We start from the raw sequence: 20,988 nt of genomic DNA on the forward strand, positions 1-20,988 counted from the left end.
CAATTTGACAATAAATTATATTTAAAAACTAAATAAATAAAAATTGTATTAATAAAAAACAAGAAAAAAATGTATCATTGTAGATACATTTTTTGTTTAATTTTTTTTAACATTTATTTATTTTTGAGAGAGAGAGGTACAGCACAAGCAGGGGAAGAGCAGAGAGAGAGGGAGACACAGAATCCAAAGCAGGCTCCAGGCTCCGAGCTGCCAGCACAGAGCCTGATGCGGGGCTCAAACTCACGGACCGTGAGATCATGACCTGAGCCGAAGTTGGCCACTCAACCAACTGAGCCACCCAGGCGCCCCGATACCTTTATTTTTAAAGGTTGCTCCATTAATTTAATTCTGTGTTAGGCTTGACATTTTGTATATTCATTGTGCACTTTGAAAGCACAGTCATCAACTTTTAAAATACATTATTGCTGGTGATTGCTCCATTTACAATTAGCGAGTCTACTTTGTTTTCCTCTTATTAGTCCTCATCATTGATGCATAGCTCCATCATGAGAATCAAAACATTCTGTGTTTAGAACTTTTCTTGAGCCTACGGATCAGACCTTCTGGGATACCTTAGGCAATTTTGGATAATTTAGGCAAATATAAGTTAATAACTCATCATAGGGAAGTTATTTTTCTTATTTAGATTTAGAATATATAAGCTAGATCTGTGAAAACCTGTGAAAAGTACTGATAGCATTATGTTAATAAATACTTCTTAGTTGGTATAGTATGCTTCCTTTTTTCTTTAGAGGAAGAGCCACTATAGATGTTTTCTAACGAACGAAATCAATTTTAGATGGCTCTGGGCTTCCCTATGAAAGTTCTTATTGATAATTAAGATCTCTAGGGGCGCCTGGGTGGCGCAGTCGGTTAAGCGTCCGACTTCAGCCAGGTCACTATCTCGCGGTCCGTGAGTTCGAGCCCCGCGTCGGGCTCTGGGCTGATGGCTCAGAGCCTGGAGCCTGTTTCCGATTCTGTCTCCCTCTCTCTCTGCCCCTCCCCCATTCATGCTCTGTCTCTCTCTGTCCCAAAAATGAATAAACGTTGAAAAAAAAAAAATTAAAAAAAAAAAAAAAGATCTCTGAGACTGTTATGGAGGATAAGGGCTTAATGTTTAGGATAATGCCACTCTTCTTTTTATAGTTATAGTTTGGATAAGAAAAGAAAAACACTGAACTTCTTAAATTGTGTCTCAAACCACATTAATACCACCTATTTTTTTCTTGAACTTGATTTGGTTTTATGAATGCATTAATTTTAGAGCTGGCCCTTGACAAAATTAATTCAACAATGTTTTTTGTTTGTTTGTTTGTTTGTTTGTTTTGAGAATACCCATGCCATACCAGATTCCAAGTTGGCAATGAAAATACCAAGATGAGAAAGGCTTTCAAAGGCACACTTTAAACTTTTTATAGTCCAAAGATAGTCATATAAATAATTAATCATTATGCAGTGTGGCAGTGCCATAAAACAGATATGGGTAATGTGCTGTAGAAGCACAGAAGAGGGAACAATTAATTCTTAATGGGAGGCATCCCAAAAATCTTATAGAGAGGATCAGGGAATGATATTTAAGCTATCTTTTGGCGAAAGGATGTTGTTACTGATGGGATGATGATAAATGAAGATTCCAGTTATCAAAAAAAAAAAAAAAAAAGATTCCAGTTTCCGTTTATTCCTAAGTGTTTATTTAGTGCCAGGTGGCATGCTGTGTTTTATATACATTACTACATTTGTTTTTCACTACAACTCCATAGGTATTACAGCTTCAAAAGAAATTGAGGTTCAGGGAAATTAATGAATATTCGTAAGTAGTTCGAAGATTGAGTCCAGCTTAGTTCTGCTAGACACCAATCCCTGTTAAAATGTGTTGGATATAATTTCTTATATTGTCAAGTAAAGGCAGCTGCATTTTAAGTAGAAGAAATAGCGTGAATAAATTGATGGAGGCATTATAATGCATTTCCTCTTTGAATATCATCAAGTAGTTTGGTGTGCCAGCATATAGGGGAGTGTATTATTTAGGATGTTACAGTTGCAGGGAATAGAGTATTTGTCCCAGAATTGCTTGAACCCGGGGTTAGCTAACTTTTTCTGTGAAAGTCTGGATAGTAAATATGTTAGGTGTTGTAGGCCAGATGGTTGCAAATACTGAACTCTGTCATTGTAGTGTAAAAGCAGCCATTGAGTATATATAAATGAGTGATCATGACCACATGCTAATAAAACTTCATTTATGGGCACTCAAATTTGGATTTGATATACATTTTATGTCACAAAGTATTACTGTTTTAACTTTCAGTCATTTAAAAGTGTGAAATCTGTTCTTATTTCGCTCACTGGCTGTACAAAAATAGGTAGCAGGCTAGATTTGGCTTATGTGCTAGTTTATTCACCTCTGGTTTATATGATGGTGAGGATTTATTGGACCAGAAGTAGGGTAATTTTCTTCAGTTATCCAGTGTTAGTAAGGACGTTCGTGTCTTCCATCTCTGTCCTAATTTTCATAGTAATAACTTTATCCTATGATTTATTCCCTTTATTTTTAAGAATGGCAGCCAGAATATCCAGGGTCTCCATGGGTTGTCTTCTATGTCTAGTGAGAGAGAAGACCTCCAGAAACTCTTTCTAATCTCTCTTGAGCTTAATCCCATCAGGTTTCATCCCTACCACTCCACAGGAACCATGTTAAATCATCTACATTGACTAAATTTAGTGATCCGTTCTCAGTTTCATATTACTTGACCTATCAACATTTGATCTTTTCCCTTCCATGAAACTCTTTTCTTAACTTCTGTACTCTTCTAGTTTTGTTTCTGTTCTCTGGTTACTACTCCTTATTGTCTGGTGTTTTTCCTCATACCACCAGCTTCTGCATGTTGGATTCAGCTCCAAGCTTTAGTCTTTTGACTCTCTCACACTCTCTCTCTCTCTCTCTCTCTCTCTGTCTCTCTCTCTCTCTCTCTCTCTCACACACACACACACACACACACACACACACACACACTTATACTCCCTTATGTGGGGATGTCATACAGTTTAAAAGTGGTTTATGTACTGATGGCATATGTATGTTCATGTTCGCGTCTGCTTATTTGTGTAACAGGCATCTCAAGCTTAGTATGTCCAGAACTGATTTCCAAATACTTCCCTCATACCCAGACTTATTCTCTCACAGTCTTTCCTGTCTCAGTAAATTGCAGATCCATCGGTTGGGTCCAAGATACTAGAATTACCCTGGTTATTTCTTTATTTTTCTCTTCTGACAGTAGATTCTCTCTGCTGTACCTTCAAGATAAATCCAGCATCTGACTCCTTCTCACCACTTCCACTGCTCCCTTAGTCGAAGTGTTCATTCTTCTTCTGGATTTTTGCAGTAGCCTCTGAATTGATTTCTGCCTGCTTCTGCTCTCTTTCCCTTGAAGTCCCCCCTACCACCACTTTAATGATTTCTTTGTTATAGGGGCACCTGGGTGGCTCAGTTCGTTAAACAACCAACTTCGGCTTAGGTCGTGATCTCGTGGTTTATGACTTAGAGCTGTTTCGGGCTCTGTGCCGACAGCTCAGAGCCTGGAGCCTGCTTCAGATTCTGTGTCTCCCTCTCTCTTTGTCCCTCTGCTGCTCATGCTCTGTCTCTCTCTTTCTCAAAAATAAATAAAAATACATTAAAACAATTTCTTTGTTATAAAAGATAACAGTAGAGATTTTTGAAACCAGACAATTTGAATTTTAGGATTGTGGTGTGATTTGGGGACAGTAACTTTCCTTCCCTGAGTCTCAGTCTTATATTTAAGGGGTAAATGGGTGATTCAGTTGGTTAAGCGGCCAACTCTTGATCTTGGCTCAGGTCATGTGAGTTCGAGCCCCGCATCAGGCTCCATGCTGACAGTGTGGAGTCTGCTTGGGATTCATTCTCTCTCTCTCTGTCTCTCTCAAAATACATACATACGTACATACATACATACATACATACATACATATATACATACATTCTACCTACCTACCTACTTACCTTTGGATAATAAATCTGGCTTATGTTCTTGGTCCTTCCTTTTGTATTAAAAAAAAAAATTCCACTCATACCTTCCAGTTCTTGTCTGCCTTTGTTGGCATTAAGTGTACATAGTTCTTACAGACTCATGCCTGGCCAGTAAAAGGAACCAGAGTTTATAGTTGAATAGTAAAAGTATTGTATTTTATGCAGTTTTAATACCCCTCCCATGCTTTCTATTAGGGCAGTATATTTAAAGTTTCCAAAGGAGAATTAAAGGCAACCAAACTTCAAAATTTTAATTTATAATCTCATCTGTTATTTATACTAGCACAGTATTTAGCTGAGAAGACTAAAGATGAGCTTAGGTTACCAAATTCAAGGTCACTTAAATTGTTAATTTTTCAGCTGTAATATTTTGATCCTGGGTTAAGAAGAAGAATCATTTAAAGTATCCCCTACTTACAGAAAAGAAAATATTTTTCTTGGAATGGTTCAGGCACTTTCTTAATAGACTTTCTTTAACTTAAATCCCTTCATAGAAATCACTACATACTGAATATCTCTATATGGTTGGTATTTCTTTACCAGGACTGTTTTAGTGCTATAATACACCTGAGTTGAAAGCTATCTACCCTATGAAGTAAATTCTCCTATGACATTTTGCATAGGAAATAATGGGAATAGGAAATCTATTAAGGTTTCTCCATATTAAATATACATTGTTTTATATTACTTGCTGGGTTTAACTCAGTATGCAGGTAAAAAAACAAATGTTCTTTGCTGATTATCTTAAATCCAGGAAACCTAAGTTCTGCTTTTAACAGCTAGCACTTGAGTTGGACAGTCAGGTCTTTTTATTTCTGTACCTGTTACATCAGGGGTTTTCTTCTGTAAAGTTCACAGTATATCTGAAGTAAGTCTTTAATTCAAGTTTGATGAGTAAATTCTAACTTCATAGACACACCCCTGTCCTACTGTCTACACTCTGGGGTGAGGTAATAAGTGTCATGCAAATAGCTTGACTTGCTTAATGACTGAAGGTCTTCTGTTTTGTCCATAAATGTTGATGTGTCCTGTGTGGGAGGTCTTACCTGTACTGAAAGAATTGTGTGTTAAGCAAAGCAAAAACATTTATAGTACTGTATGTCACTGCAATCTTGCTAATTTGGATAATGGTTTCGTTGGTTCCATAAGCATACCGCAAACACTTTCAAAGGGGTTGAAATTTTTCCCTACATCATTTTGGGGAAGTGGTGAGTTTATTCTTTTTGAAAAATCTTTATTGTCTACTTTTACCTGAGGGTTAATCTCAGCTCTTACGATTAGTCTCCACTGAGGTAAGGCATGATTGGTTATAAGGTTTCAGTCTTAGAGGAGTGAACTGCTCAAATTTATTGCAATGTATTTCTGATTTTATTTTGAAAATTTAGGCAGTTAAAACATTATAGATTATGGTGGTATCAAAATTGGTGATTTTTTTTGTCTTCATATTCATTGGCTTGCTGACTCAAAATTATGTCTTAAGCCATTTCTTGCCTATTTTTTTCCTGTGTATTATTTTATCAATACTGTAACATTCGGGAGATCATGCAAATTTTTGAAGCCTAGTTTTTTATTTATTTTTTTCCTCTTATTGTTTAGGAAGACAGTGCTGCTGACAGAAATGTCTGTTTTATTCAAAGGACTTCTCACATACTTTAAGAGCATGTTTTGATGTTAAAACAGAAATTTGTGTGTATATATTTTTTTATCCACATAGAAAAATCAGAAAAATGAAAATTTAAGACCTGCCTGAATATGAATGTTGCTCATTGTCATTGATTTCCAAGTAAAGGAAAAGAAAGACACTTGCATAAAAAAATTAATTACTAGGAAGGAAAATTGACTAGTACTGTATTTGCATATCCTGATTTAAGATGCCATATATTTCTAGTATAGTTTTCTATTTTTGATAAAATGAATCTTTATTCCACAATAATTTAGGACTGCATAATACTTTATCTTTTTTTTTTTTTTAATCTGTTAAAAGACTTAGGTTGTTTGACCTGTAAAATTTCCCATAGTCTGTATTTTGTTGATCATGTGCTTAGGAACAATTCGACATTTTCATCTGTCCTTTGTTTTTCCTGAAAACTCACAGATTCAGTAGTTTGACCAGACTCAGGTTTGATTGAAAACTATAACTGCGCTCCTGTCATCAGGAGACATACAGTGTCTGGTGTTTATTCCCTTTTTAGTGTTATTAGTAATTGATATTCAGTGCCTCTGGAGTTGTTCACTCATGAAATGGTGATATTCTGATTTTTTCTTGTTTCCCATTTATTGTCTGGAATGATTTTATAGAAGATCTCTGTTATGTACTCTTGGGCTACCAGTACAGTTTATATAGGAAATGTAGGAATTATTTAATTCTTTCCTTTCCCCCCAAATTTCAAGATAATGAACTGGGTTTCTATCATACTTAGAAGGTGACCAGTTAGTGTCATGTTGTTTGTAGACATCATTGTGATCTCATGACCAGTGAGAGCTTCTTTACTGAGTCTTTTTGATATGACCCTAGTTGTACATTGTCTTTGATAGCTTCCTTACAACTGCACATCAGGCTGGTCCAGGTTCATTAGTACATATCCTTTGCTAAACTATCTAGGGTTTTTTTTTTTTTAATTTAACTAAAAAAAATCTTTAATGTTTATTTTTGAGAGAGAGAGAGAGAGAGACAGACAGACAGACAGACAGAGCATGAGAGGTAGAGGGGCAGAGAGAGAGAGATGGAGACGCAAAATCCGAAGCAGGCTTCAGGCTCTGAGCTCTCAGCACAGAGCCCAAGGAGAGGCTCAAACCCGCAAACTGTGAGATCATGACCTGAGCCAAAGTCGCATGGTTAACCGACAGAGCCACCCACACGCCCCTAACTAAAATTTTTTAAAAGCAAGCTCTACGCCCAACACGGGGCTTTAGCTCACGGCCCCGAGATCAGGAGTTGTATGCTCTACCCACTGAGCCAGCTGGGTGCCCCTAAGCCAGCTAGTTCTTTAAGAAGTCCTGGTTTGTCTTAATGGAGAATGGCATTTCAAGATCGCAGTCGGGGTGCTAGGAGTGGTCATTGCCACTCAAGCACTCTTTGTAAGTGCTTTTAGTGGACAGAACTAGGGTATACCTGTGACTTATAATATTGTACTTACATTTGCAGTGTGGATTCAGTACTACAGAGTTTTTACTTCTGTGTCTTTTTATATCCATATTTTCTTTCTTCCACACTGAGAATTCTGGTTCTCAAGGAGACAATAACATTAGAATATCCCGTAATTAATCATTTGCTTTATCCCTCTTTGTAAAGATCTCAGAACATTATTGCCACCGGTTTTGATTACTGAAATCAGTTAACTTTTTGTTGTTTTTTAAAATGCTTTCTCCAACCTCTATCCCCTCCATTTTTTTATGGTAGCACTGCATCTACATTGTCAGATCTTATAGCCATTACATTCTGTAATCTCCCCATTTAAAAACTCTGATTTATTTCGGTGTTTCTCCTGTTGCTTTGATTGCCTATAGCTAGTTCTGTAGAAGAGCCAGGACAAGTTCATTGGGACAGTATTCCCTGAGGTTTTGCATGTTGATAACAGTTTGTCTTTATACTAAAAGGTTAGTTTTACTGGATGTAAAATCTTTGGTTCAAGTTTTCTTTGTGTATTTGAAATTTATTATTTTCTCTTATAAATCATGTGATGCTTTTGCCTAAATGCCCAAGAGATTTTTCCCCCTTTTTTCTTTGAAGTCCAGTAATTTTAGTAAAAAATTACTTGGTGCATTGATCTAAGTTGATTATCTCAACTACACAGGGTGCTCTTGCAATATGTAGTTTCAGATATACTGTATATACATATATGTGTGTGTGAGAATGTATACACGTATTTATACACACATATAACTATATATCACATATAACGTATACACATTTTTTTTCTGGGAAAGCATTTTTGTATTACAGTTTTAAATATTTGTTTTGTTCTCTCACTTTGTTTTTCTCCTTTAGGGCTTCTTTTTTTAATTTTTCTTATTTTTTGTCTTATACTGAATCTTCTTTGCTTATCTCTGATATTTGGCACCTTCTCAAATCCTTTTTAATGTCTCTTTTTTTTAATTTGTTAAAGATTTTCTTCCTTTTTACTCTCTGTTTCTTTTAAGGTCTTTTGTTATGTTTATTTGTGCTTGTTTTCTTACGGTTTAGTCTTCAGTACTGAAATGATTTTTGTTTTATTTCTAGTTCTTAGTTTTTGTCTCCTCATTTCTGAGTTTTTCTGATTCTGATTTATATTACTGTTTCATGTGTTACCTAATTTTCTTATTATCTCTCATAAGACTTATAAATATAATTTTTATTAGTAAAACATAGAGTCCAGGGGATTATTTGACATACTTTAAACAAATAAACAGCTGTAATTAATTTAGACATTGCTTTATATCTTTTTTTTTTTTTAATTTTTTTTTTTTCAACGTTTATTTATTTTTGGGACAGAGAGAGACAGAGCATGAACGGGGGAGGGGCAGAGAGAGAGGGAGACACAGAATCGGAAACAGGCTCCAGGCTCTGAGCCATCAGCCCAGAGCCCGACGCGGGGCTCGAGCTCACGGACCGCGAGATCGTGACCTGGCTGAAGTCGGACGCTTAACCGACTGCGCCACCCAGGCGCCCCTCTTTTTTTTTTTTTTTTTTTTGACTTTTATTTATTTTTGAGACAGAGAGAGACAGAGCATGAACGGGGGAGGGGCAGAGAGAGAGGGAGACACAGAATCGGAAACAGGCTCCAGGCTCTGAGCCATCAGCCCAGAGCCTGACGCGGGGCTCGAACTCACGGACTGTGAGATCGTGACCTGAGCTGAAGTCGGACGCTCAACCGACTGAGCCACCCAGGCGCCCCAACTTTAAATCTTTAAATCAAAGCTTCTATACTAGAATCTGTGAGTGAACTTTAGAGTTGATAAAATTACTCATTACGTGTGAGGTAGAGTGTATAGTATAGGGGTAGGGAAAAAAACACCTTGAATTTCTTTAGACTTCCAGAGGGAAATGTAAACTGTCCTCAAAAAAGTATGGGTAAAAACTTTTCATTTATATAGGAAAAAGTCCTCAAATATTTTAATGATTAAGATTATAAGAACTAAAAACAAATGATAGATATTATTGTTTTGAGATACAGATGGCACCATAGATAATTTTATTATCTATTTGCTCTCTTTCTACTTTTATATAGATGGAGGGAGCGAGGAACCACCGGATCGAAGACAGTCAAGTGTAGACTCTCGCCAAAGCCGCTCTGGGCAAGGTAAATTTTCATTAAATTTATTATTAAAATGAAAAAGACAAGATATCAGTTATTCCTTTCTAGTATTTAATCTGAGGATTGGGGTTTCCTTGGGTCTAGTTTGGATATTCTAGTTTCTCCTTTACAGCTTTAAATGTTACAGTCTAAAAGTTCTGTGATATCATTTATTCAAGATAAAATGAAAACTGGTGTCATGTCTTTTTTTAAATGGTAATACCTTAATAAGGTCTTAAGTAATTTTGGAGCATTTGATACATGTCTGGATATCACTGTTGGAATACAACCAAAAGTAAATTTTTTTACATTTATAACAACACACTGGCTTTTTAAAATTTATCAATGCAGGGCACCTGGGTGGCTTAGTTGGGTAAGCATGTGACTTGGGCTCAGGTCATGATTTCGGGTTTGTGGGTTTGAGTCCCTGTTGGGCTCTGTGCTGACAGTTCAGAACCTGGAGGCTGCTTTCGATTCTGTGTCTCCCTCTCTCTCTGCCTCTCCTCTGCTCGAGCTCTGTCTCTCTCTCAAAAATAATTAAACAAAAAAATTTTTAAAAATAAAATGTCATCAATGCAATATTGTTTTAGCTCTCTCAGAAGAATAATTTTTGTTTCTAATTTCCATCTTGAATTAGGATTTTCTTAATTAGTTTCCTTTTCTATTTAAAATTTTTTTTTTCCAACGTTTATTTATTTTTGGGACAGAGAGAGACAGAGCATGAACAGGGGAGGGGCAGAGAGAGAGGGAGACACAGAATCGGAAACAGGCTCCAGGCTCTGAGCCATCAGCCCAGAGCCCGACGCGGGGCTCGAACTCACGGACCGCGAGATCGTGACCTGGCTGAAGTCGGACACTTAACCGACTGCGCCACCCAGGCGCCCCTCCTTTTCTATTTAAAATTTAGTATGTGCTTTAGACTGGTTTTTTGAAGTGACAACTTCCAAACTAGGTAAAAAATACCTGGTATCAATGAAATCTTCAGATAGGTCTTCCTTAATTAACTTATTTAAATATGTACTAACTTATTTAAAATAGTAGTTATCCACTTTTTATTTATTTTATTTTCTCTGTCCAAAACCAGAATGAATGCTCCATGATTGCAGAGATTTTTGTTTGTTTTGTTCATTGCTGTATTTCCTGTGCCAAGAATAAGTACCTGATATATAATAGTTACTAAATAAATACTGCTGAATGAATGAAATGATCTTTATGAGAATTGAGAACCCAAACTGATGAATGTATTATAAAATCTCAGGCAGTCAATTAGTGTGTGTGATTTTTAGAGAATCTTTACTTATACATAAAATAAAGATTAGAGTTACAAATTTATGGTGTTTTAATCTTATTAAAGTTCCTGATTTATTTCATAATCCTATTCCCTTTTTTCCTCCCAAGTTTGCTCTTCCCAAGTTTTAGAGTTGTGCTATTTTTGTAAAATTGTTTGTTGCAGAATAAAAAGAGGAATAATATATGCAGGTTGATTTGCAAATTTTAACTTGTACTAGTATTTATTCATTTTTAATTAATACACATGGTATAAGTATGTCAAGAATTTGTCTAATTTTTTCTTTTTTTCCCCCTTAAACATTTTTATGTGAAAAAAGAACTTGAAAAAATGAATTATAGTACATAAATATATCAAATCAACACATTGTACACCTTAAACTTTCATAATGTCATATGTCAATTGTATCTCAGTAAACCTTCAGGGAGGGGGAAGGAAAGAAAATGAGCTCATGTACAAAAGACCCTAAAAATAAAATTAGGAGAAATTAATTTTTGAAAGTATACTAATTTTTATTAAATATAGTAATTTTTAATATCATAATTTGTATTAAATGTCACAGATATAGATGTGAGAGTTTATTCATTTACTTATATCCTCTGAGCTTGTCAAAGTTTTTTTTCAAATCAGTGAGTGTAGTTGAATTCTAATAAAAACAGCTGAACTTAGTGTGAACTTCATAACAACAAAATCAATGATCTCCATGTTCTTGAGCACAACTACCTGATCTCATTTAAAAATGACCAGGAATGGCATCATCATCAGAGCTAACTAATAGTTAAATTGTGTTTCTTACCTTCTTGAAGATTTTGTTTGTATTATCTCTTTATTCAAAAGACGGAAATAAAAAATACAAAGCCATTTATAATGAGCTGAATGGGAGTCTGTATTATCTGTATTATCAGGGATGAAGAGATGGGATGAATACACACTTCTACTTTTGCTCCTTTCAGAAACCTGCTAAAAGATCAGTAAAGTGTGATTGGAGAAAAGCCAACATGGACACACTTTTAGAAACTGGAGAGTATATGAATAATTAAAAACTGAACCCTAAATGCAATAACAGAGAAAGGCAAGAAAACAGATTTACCCTCCAGAAAAAAACCTCAAGAATGGTAGCATGTGGAAATGGAGGCGAAAAGAAGATTAGTGGAAAGTCTGTTGAAGAAACACTTGATTCCTGAGACCTCTCCCACAAAATTAGCTAACCAGTCTGCCGGGCAAGTGCCCAGCTCCCCACTCCTAACCTTGGCAAAGCACAGAAGTTTATTTTTTTGGAATAAAATAGCAATTCTAGACTGGGAGACACTTAACAAACATAGTTGAGGGCAGTCCTGTACTGAAAATAGGACAGTGGGACTCCAGTTGTCTTTATCCTATTGGCTACCAGAGTGCTGGCAGTTAGGCCTTCATATTTCAGGCAGGAGGTTGGTGTAGTCTTTTCTGAAGAATCTGACTAAAAAGAAAGACACAAAATGTAGTCATCAGAGATTCCTTAAATAAACAGCCCAGCTAGATCATTCTGTGTATCACAGCTCTCGATTAGCCTCTTAGTCCTCTTCTCTTGAATATTAGCAACTAACCAAGGGTTACTAGATATTTGAGGAAACCCTCTAAGGTATGAAATAGATTAAAATAAACAGAATAAAGCAACTTTGAGAGAACAAAGATTTTGCAGAGGAAAATAAAGGAACCATTATTGACATTCTTAGAGAAGTAGAAGATCATACAGTCTTTTAAGACTGTTTTTCTTTTTGTTGTGACTGCCTTGTACTCTTTCTTAGGAATCTGTAGGATATGATTCCTCAAAATGAGAAAGTCAGACAAATAAAAGGAAGATGTAGGTTATAGGAAATAGGAAATTCAAAGGAGAAAGGTAAAGAAATCTTCAGGATGACAGTGAGAAGATAGGAAAAGAGGGCAACTAGCCTAGGTTAGAGTAGGTTAGAAGCCTCCAGAAGAGTTGTTTCATGAAAATGAGATTGATAGAAACCTGATGCATTTAATTATCTTTAGAAAAATTTTAAACAATTGGCGAAAGGCTTAGGGTTGAAAAGATGATAAATATATGAAATAAGTGAAAAAAGTTCTAAATTCAAGGGAAAACAGATAATGTGTAGGAATCGAGATTTTCTTCAGAATTAAGTCCTCAGTCCTTGGGGCAGGGTCTGGGGTAGCTGCTGTCCATGCTGGTCTTATCAGTTTATTCCAGTGTGGTATAAATATTTCCATTATTTGATTTGGGCCATTATAGTCAGGAAGGAGAGTTGTAAAGCCCAGTGAGCAAATGTGGTCTATGTGGCCTCTTTTTGTACAGTTGATAGATTTGATTTACTAAAACAAGTGGGATATTGACCTTTAGTTTTCTTGTCTTACAGTGCCTTTGTCTGATTTTGGTATCTGAGTAAGGCTGGCCTCTTAGAATAAGTTGAAACTTGAGAAAAATTTCCTCCTTTTCAATTTTCCTAGAACATTTTGTGTAGAACTGGTATTATTTCATCCTTAAATGTTTGATAGAATTTCTCAGAGAAGCATCGGGACCTGGAATTTTCTTTATGGGAAAGTTTTAAAATATAAATTAAATTTCTTTAATAAAATATGACTATTTGAATTATCTATTTCTTCTTGAATAACCTTTTAAAATCTGTAGAATCTTTAGTGATGTCCACCTTTTTCATTCTTGATATTGGTAATTTGGGTATTCTTTGAGATTATCATTCTGGGAAGAGATACATAAATTTTACTGATCTCAAAGAATCAATTTCAGTTTTCATTTATTTTCTCTATTGCTTTCCTATTTTGTATTTCATTGATTTCTGCTTTGCTCTTTATTATTTCCTTTCTTCTTCCTGCTTTGGGTGTAATTTCTTTTTCTTTTTCTGATTTCCTAAGGTAGAAGCTGAGGTCATTGGAATTTTCTTTTTAGTACAGGAATTTTTGTACTATAAATTTCCCTCAATGTACTGCTTTAGCTGCATTTCACAGGATTTGATGAGTATGATTTCATTTACTACAAAATACTGTCTGATTTTCCTTGTGTTGTCTTCTTTAACCCAATATTATTTAGAAGTGTGTTATTATATTTCCAAATATTCAAGAATTTTCCATATATCTTTCTTCTATTGATTTCTAATTTAATTTCATTGTGATCAAAGAACACACTTTCTGTGAGTTGAATCACTTTTTATTGAAACTTGTTTTGTGTTCCAGGAAATGATCTTATGTTCAGTATGCACTTGAAAAGAATGTGTATCATGCTCTTTTGGGGTAGAAGTTTCTATAAAATATCAATCTGGTCAAGCTGAATTGATAGTGTTGTTCATGTCTTCTATACCTTTGCTGATTTTCTGTCTGCTCATTCTCTCAATTATTAGGAAAGGAATATTGAAATCTCAAACTGTAAGTATAGATATATCTATTTCTCCTTTCTGTTCTATCCTATTCCTCATACCACTGTTCTTCTGGTCAAAAAGGATTCCCCTCCTTCAGAGATTTAAGTATCCATTCAGTGACAGCTGTAAATAGTGAAATAGGTTTGTCTAGGGGTCAGAGCTAGAAGAAAAAGGGAAAAAGGGAAAAAAGCCAAAGGATTTTCCCCACTCTCTCTGTCCTATATGGAGCCCTCCTCACCCCCTTCATTCATACTGTCTAACCAGGAAGAGAAGACTTGTCTTGGATCTTTCCTTTCATCCCTGCTGTGCTGTTCCAGGATTTGGATTTGGATTTCCTTTGAATTCAGGCTGGGAGTTTGGGGACATAAAATAACAAGGGGAAATGTGCCACCAAATTGATTGTCCTTCAAACTCTGGTTTCCTTCCACAATTTGCCTGCTACTTTTTATTTTTCAGAGTCTTCAGATAGCTATTCTATCTTCTTTACAGGGATTTTAGTTAGATTCAGTTAAGGTGGAGTGTGCTTATTCCACCTTACCGCACAACTAGAGCTCTTCCATTTGATTATATTTTGTGTTTGCCTGAAGGGGTAATACTCAAATTATTTAACAATTAACATGCCATAAACATCAACCAGAACAGATGGCAGTCTGTTCATAACATACACTAACTTTAAACAACTGATATGCCTATATAGGTACATAATGCCTGATAATCTGCCCTGCCTGATTGTGGATTCAGTTTCTATTTAATGTCTCTTCTCCAGTGATAATAACAGACGTGTAATGTAAGGTGTCTGGTGAGCTATCTTATCCTTTAGGCATGATAAGCTCTCCTGTGTGTTAACTAACTAGCTTGGCCTCTGATCTGTCTCTCGGGTGCAATGGATTCTGACTCACACATACCACACTCACTGCTCTAGCTTAGGGACAGAGACCTGTGATGTCTTCTGCTTATCAAATGTGGGAGATGGTAGATGCCTGACTACTTGCAGTGAATCCGATCCTACTCCACTCATTCAGATTGCTGCCCCTGGGCACTTCCTGCTCCTTGCATCTCACACTTCTGTGCTTAAAACAGACTTGGAAACACTCATCTTTCACAGTTATCCTCCTACGCATGCTCTGGGCTATAATTTCCTCATTCCAGTTGCATCTAGTTTGTGTCTTCCATGGATTTCTTAACATTTCTCCTCTATTATTGGCTTTTTAAAAATTTTATAATGCTTTAAGAATTTGTTCTTACAAATTCTGGGTGCCTGGGGGCACCTGGGTGGCCCATTCAGTTAAGCATCCAACTTTGGTTCAGGTCATGATCTCATGGTTTGTGAGTTCGAGCCCTGTGTAAGGCTCTGTGCTATCAGTTCAGAGCCTGGAGCTTGCTTTGGATTCTGTGTCTCCCTCTCTCTCTGCCCCTCCCCCACTCATGCTTTGTCTCTTAAAAAAATGAATAAATGTTAAAAAAATAAAAAAACAAATTCTGAGTCCCTGGGTAGCTCAGTCTGTTCAGCATATGACTCTTGATTTCAGCTCAGGTCGTGATCCCAGGGTTGTGGGATCAAGCCCTGCAGTGGGCTCTGTGCTGAGCTTGGAACCTGCTTAGGATTGACTCTTTCTCTGTCTCTCTCTCTCTGTCTCTCTCTCTCTCCCTCCCTCCCTCCCCCGCTTCTTCTGTCCCTCCCCCATTCGTGTGTGTGTGTGTGTGCGTGCGCACCTGCGCGTGCACTTTCTCTCTCTAAAAAAAAAAACATTAAAATACTTTTTGACATTCCATACCACCTCAGTTATTGCCATTTTAGTCTGAACTACCATCATTTCTTTCCTTTAATAGTGTCTTATTTGTATTCTTGCCAATCTGTAGATCTGTAGTCTGTTGTCCATGTGATAGCTATAGTGCTCTTAATAAAACAAATCAAATCATATATTTCCCCAGACTTGAAATAAAATTCTTCAGTAGCTTTCTATCACATTCAGAATAAACTCCAGGCTTTATTATTCCCTATGGGGCCCTACTTGAATTGCCATTTTCTTAGTACTCTAACTCTGTGATCTCCCTCTCCTTCCACAGTTTATTTTGCTTCCTCTTTGCTGACCTTTTTACTTAAATATGTTGAATATTTTCTATTTAGGCCTATACACTTGCTCTTTCTTGAATAAAAGGCTGTAGATTTCTCCTTAGGTCAAAGAGGTCTTCTGTGACCATCCTATGAAATATGTAGCCCTAACCTTCGTGGTATTTATCACTACCTGAAAATATTTATTTACTTGTTTTTTTGTTGTCTCAACTACCAGAAAATAGGGTTTATTTGAGCAGAGACTTTATCTTGTTCACCATTCTTGCCCTAGAACACTTGCCTATATGAATTTGTCAGTATTTGTTGAGTAAAAGAATGAGCAAGTAGCACTTAGGGTGCTTGGGAAGGTATATGGATGTGCCTAGGCCACATAGTGATTCAGTGTTCACTTCTGTTACTTAACTAATAAAGTAAAGCAGTGTAAGAAATTTCTTAAATGTGGGTAATCAGACTACCAACTACCTATTGATTAGTGAAATGAGGCCCTTGGAATTTGATTCTAAAACTGATTGTTCCAGTTAAGCTTCTAAGTTAAGGCCTTCTGAGGTTGGGTGGTTATTTTCTCCTTTCCAGTATAGCATATTGTATATAATTGGATTACATTATTTATTGTATTTAGTCTTTTTTTTTTTTATTTATTTTGAGAGAGAGAGGGAAAGCATGAGCAGGGAAGGAGCAGAAAGAGAGAATCCCAAGCAGGCTCCCTGCTGTCAGATTGGAGCCCACCGTAGGGCTCAATCTCACAAACTATGAGATCATGACCTGAGCGGAAATGACTAGTCGGACGCTTAGCCAACTGAGCCACCCATTTGCTCCTTATTTGTTGTATTTAGTCTTATTTGTCTGATGCATCCCTATTTTTCCTAGTAATTTAAGAGTTCACTAACAATAGGATCTTTGCATCTAGCACAGTGCCAGTATCTTGTATTTAAGCCATTCAGTTGACCAAGGAAGCTCATCAGTTCTATGAATTCCAGTTCTGTATTTCATGTGTTACTTCATCACAAGTAGTTTTGGTGTACTGGCTCTATTTTCTGCAGCAAATGATTTTTCATTAGAGGTCATCCACATATATAACAGAACTTATTTGGTTCTAAATATTAAATAAATGCATGAGTCAATGTGATATGGTTGAAACGCAATTTTTATTTACTTTTGCAAGGATGGTACTATGCAGGCATCAGGCTGTGATCACACAAAATGCGTGTCGATGTAATAATGCTCATGACCCGTTCATGCTGGAAGACTGGGAAACTGTACAGTGTTTGGCTTTGCTTGATTCCCATTATCTGTATCCAGTTTTTTTTGATTAGTACATGCTGGTGCATTTATAGGAATAATGTACTCAATTGTCAAATGTGATGTCTTCTTTCCTTGCTAATATATAAAATATTTAGCATAAGTGAGATGTTCCTGCTCTTGAAACATGCACAAGTTATTTTTCAGTCTGGTAAGTTACAGAGATTTCTTTATTAAGAAACCAACATTGGCTTTATTAAACCAATATTGTTTTATTACATAAAATGATAAGGAAAATTATTTCAGTATTTAGCGTGTCATTTTTGTGTCATTGTAAGAGTATATCTGGTATAGTAGCATTGCTAGAGAATAAGATTTTTTATTGTTTTAATAGTTTATCGTTGTGATAAAAAATCATTTAGCTTTCAAAATAGATTGCTTTGAGAATAAAGAAAATAAAACTTTAATAATACCTATGCGCCAGGCTCTGGATGAGGTGCTCTCACATAATCCTCATTTAATTTACAGAATAATGCCATGAAGTAGGTATTATTTTCCATAGGAAAATATTTCAGACATTGTACTAATCTATATCAGAAGTTTCAATCCGCTTTGTTGGTAGCATGTACTTAGAACCTTTCTGTTCTGATATTTAAAATACAAATTTAGGGCACCCACGTGGCTCAATTGGTTAAGTAAGAGTCCCAGTCTTGATTTCAGCTCACATCACAATTTCATGGTTCATGAGTTAGAGCCCGTGTTGGGCTCCACTCTGACAGGAGGGAACCTGCTTGGGATTTTCTCTCTCCCCCTCTCTCTCTGTACCTGCCCCACTTGCGCATGCACGTGATTTCTCTTTCTCAAAATAAACATTAAAAAAAATAAAATACAAATTTGTTTGTTAGTGGGTGGATAAGATCCAGAAGAAAAGATCTGACCTTAAATGATAAATCCCTCTGAAGTATCTTTATTTCTAGTCCTATATTTCTTCTGAGATTTAACTTAAAATACTGATTAATCTTTGTGTAATATTCTTTTCCATAAAATTAAACTTGAAATTGGCCCTTTTTCCAACAATTTCTTACTATCTTGATGTTCTAGGGATAGTTCAGAATGTGTTTACATATTTTAGCCATGCTTTATATTTCTTAACTTGAGATATAATAATTTTACTAATTAAAAAATTACTTTTTACCAACAAGGTAGATATTTTAAAAGAACACATTAAGGCTTCTTTAGCTTCCACTACCCTAAAGTAACCAATATTAACCATATTCAGTCTGTATCCTGCCATGCTTTTTCCCTGAGCTCATACTGGCATATGCAGGTGTGTGTGTGTGTATGTATGTGTATGTGTATGTGTATGTGTGTGTGTGTGTGTGTGTGTGTGAGAGAGAGAGAGAGAGAGAGAGAGAGAGAGAGAGAGAGAGAGAGATTAAATTTGAAGATTTTAAAAAATAAAGTGCAATTTTAGTTCTGTTTTCTTCCAGTTAACAAGATAGCATGACCATTCCTCCAGTAACATATTTAATTTCTAACTTTTAAAAATCTGTATAATGGTTCACAGCATAAGTAATCTATAATTTATTTCAGCATTTCCTCATATATATTGTTCAGATTTACAAACTGGTTCATATTCATTCATCTAGTAATATATCAAACTCTTGGCATATGCAACCCCAAATACGTTTTGTGTCAGAACATACTAAGTATTCTACTTTGCATTCTGATAATTGGCCTAGTTAACACTAGAAGTCTTGTGGAAACCTCTCCCTGCTTATCCATATTTATGAAAGAAAAGGAATAAAAGAATGGCAACTAAAAAGGTTGGGAAAGGTATCTTTCCAAACATCTAGAAAGATTTTGACTTAAAATATTCGTGGGGTGCCTGGGAAGCTCAGTCGGTTAAGAATTCATCTCTTGATTTCGGCCTCAGGTCATGATCTCATGGTTTCTTGAGTTCAAGCCCTGCATTGGGCTACCCAATGGCAGTGTGGAGCTTGCTTGGGATTTTCTCTCTGTCCCTCCCCACTCACACTCGCTCGCTCTCTAAATAAATAAATAAACTTTGATATATATACATACATATACGTGTGTATGTATATACTTATCAGAGTTTTTCTGACAAATGAAAATCGTAAAACCTCTTTGAAAAACTTCATAACCTTTAATGAAGGACCATACAAAATTGGATAACAAAGGATGAAGAAGAAACCTGTTAGGAGAGCCTGGGATAAAGTTATTAATGAGTACATTTTTTGTTTTGTTTTATTTGAGGTACAGGTTGGATTTAGTCTTATTCCCAGTGAGAGATTAAAGAGCTGGTTCCCACAAGGGGGCAGACTAAGACTACCTGAAAACCTTCATACTGTAAAGAATATTTTAAATTCATGGTTGATTTATTAAGAAGGAAGAGGAAATTACCTGGGGCTAGAAATGAGTAGAAAGATAACTGGCTGACCATCCCATGAATGGTGCCATATATTGGGGGCATCCACCTACCTCATCCCCAGTGTAAGCATGGACTGTTGGCATATTGGACACTCTGCTGTGGCTATGGGCAAATTGGCCTTAGTGAGTGGAAATCCATATTGCTGAGCCCATGATAAATTCCATCCCTGCTACCATGGCCACTTTGTTAATAAGCTGTTTGGACAAGGCTAGAGTGGCTGTGTAAAAAGACTGGCTGAGTCCTCCAAATAGGTCATGTGGTCTGCTATGTTGTTCAGCATCTTCTCTGCAATTTGCTCTTTGGTAAGCATTCACATAGGACATAAATTGCTTCTTTTTGGGGGCGCCTGTGTGGCTCATTCGGTTAAGTATCTGAGTTCAGCTCAGGCCATGATCTCATAGTTTGTGAGTTCAAGCCCTGTGTCGGGCTCTGTGCCGACAGCTCAGAGCCTGGAGCCTGCTTCTGATTCTTTGTCTCCCTCTCTCTCTGCCCCTCCCCTGCTCATGCTCTGTCTCTGTCTCAAAAATAAATAAACATAAAAAAATTAAAAAGTCAATAAATTGCTTCATTTATTCTGTGCCCTTTCAAAAGAGGTCTGTTCATATGCCTCATCCCCAGATTTCCTTGTCACTAGTTTTCTAATTACTCCTTTCAAATCTCTGAATATCCATTAAACATTCTCCTTGAGTCAGCATGGGATAGCTCCTCTGTCATCTTTATTCCTAGGCAAAGTGAACAACTAGGGACCCTGTTCAAATTTCTGCCACTGGAATGGTTTCCCTTCACTAACGTCCTTCAAGACTACCACAAATTGGGGTTATAGTGTTGTTGTCTGCATGTTATCATGCAGGGCTATCAGTAAATATGCCTGATTTTTTTTTTCCAGTGAGATGGTCATAGAGAATTTACTAGGTTAAGTAAAAAGAAGCTATAGCAAGAGTAGGAACTTTGGGCATCTGGGCTACTTGCTCATGCAAATTATTTGTGTGTACAGGACCTGCTCAAGCCTAATCTTGTGTACATTTCTTCCTTTTGCTGCAGTGCTGCAGTACACACCCAATCATATTGATTTGTTGGTTCAACAGTACTTAGTTCATGATGGGCTGCCAAGGTCATGAGCATTCATTCTAAGGTCCTATGGTAAGCCAAAAGCTAGTTTTCAATAAAGGGTAGTATTTACATAGGATGGCATAGTTTTTGTTGTTGTTTGTTTGTTTTTACAAAGTAC

The 20,988-nt window shown here is 36.3% G+C and overlaps 1 protein-coding gene across 7 annotated transcripts in view; it reads left to right on the forward strand.

The window, feature by feature from the left end:
- The window catches only part of TANC2 (tetratricopeptide repeat, ankyrin repeat and coiled-coil containing 2), a 325,771-nt gene that overhangs the window by 61,027 nt on the left and 243,756 nt on the right, over positions 1-20,988 (forward strand). For all 7 annotated transcript variants that reach the window (XM_045489387.1, XM_045489388.1, XM_045489389.1 and 4 more), the window contains one exon: positions 9,250-9,321. In XM_045489387.1, coding sequence (XP_045345343.1) covers positions 9,250-9,321 — 72 coding nt within the window. The remainder of the gene's footprint in view (positions 1-9,249; positions 9,322-20,988) is intronic.

The sequence above is a fragment of the Leopardus geoffroyi genome, chromosome E1 (assembly GCF_018350155.1).
Source record: "Leopardus geoffroyi isolate Oge1 chromosome E1, O.geoffroyi_Oge1_pat1.0, whole genome shotgun sequence".
Lineage (NCBI taxonomy): Eukaryota > Metazoa > Chordata > Mammalia > Carnivora > Felidae > Leopardus > Leopardus geoffroyi.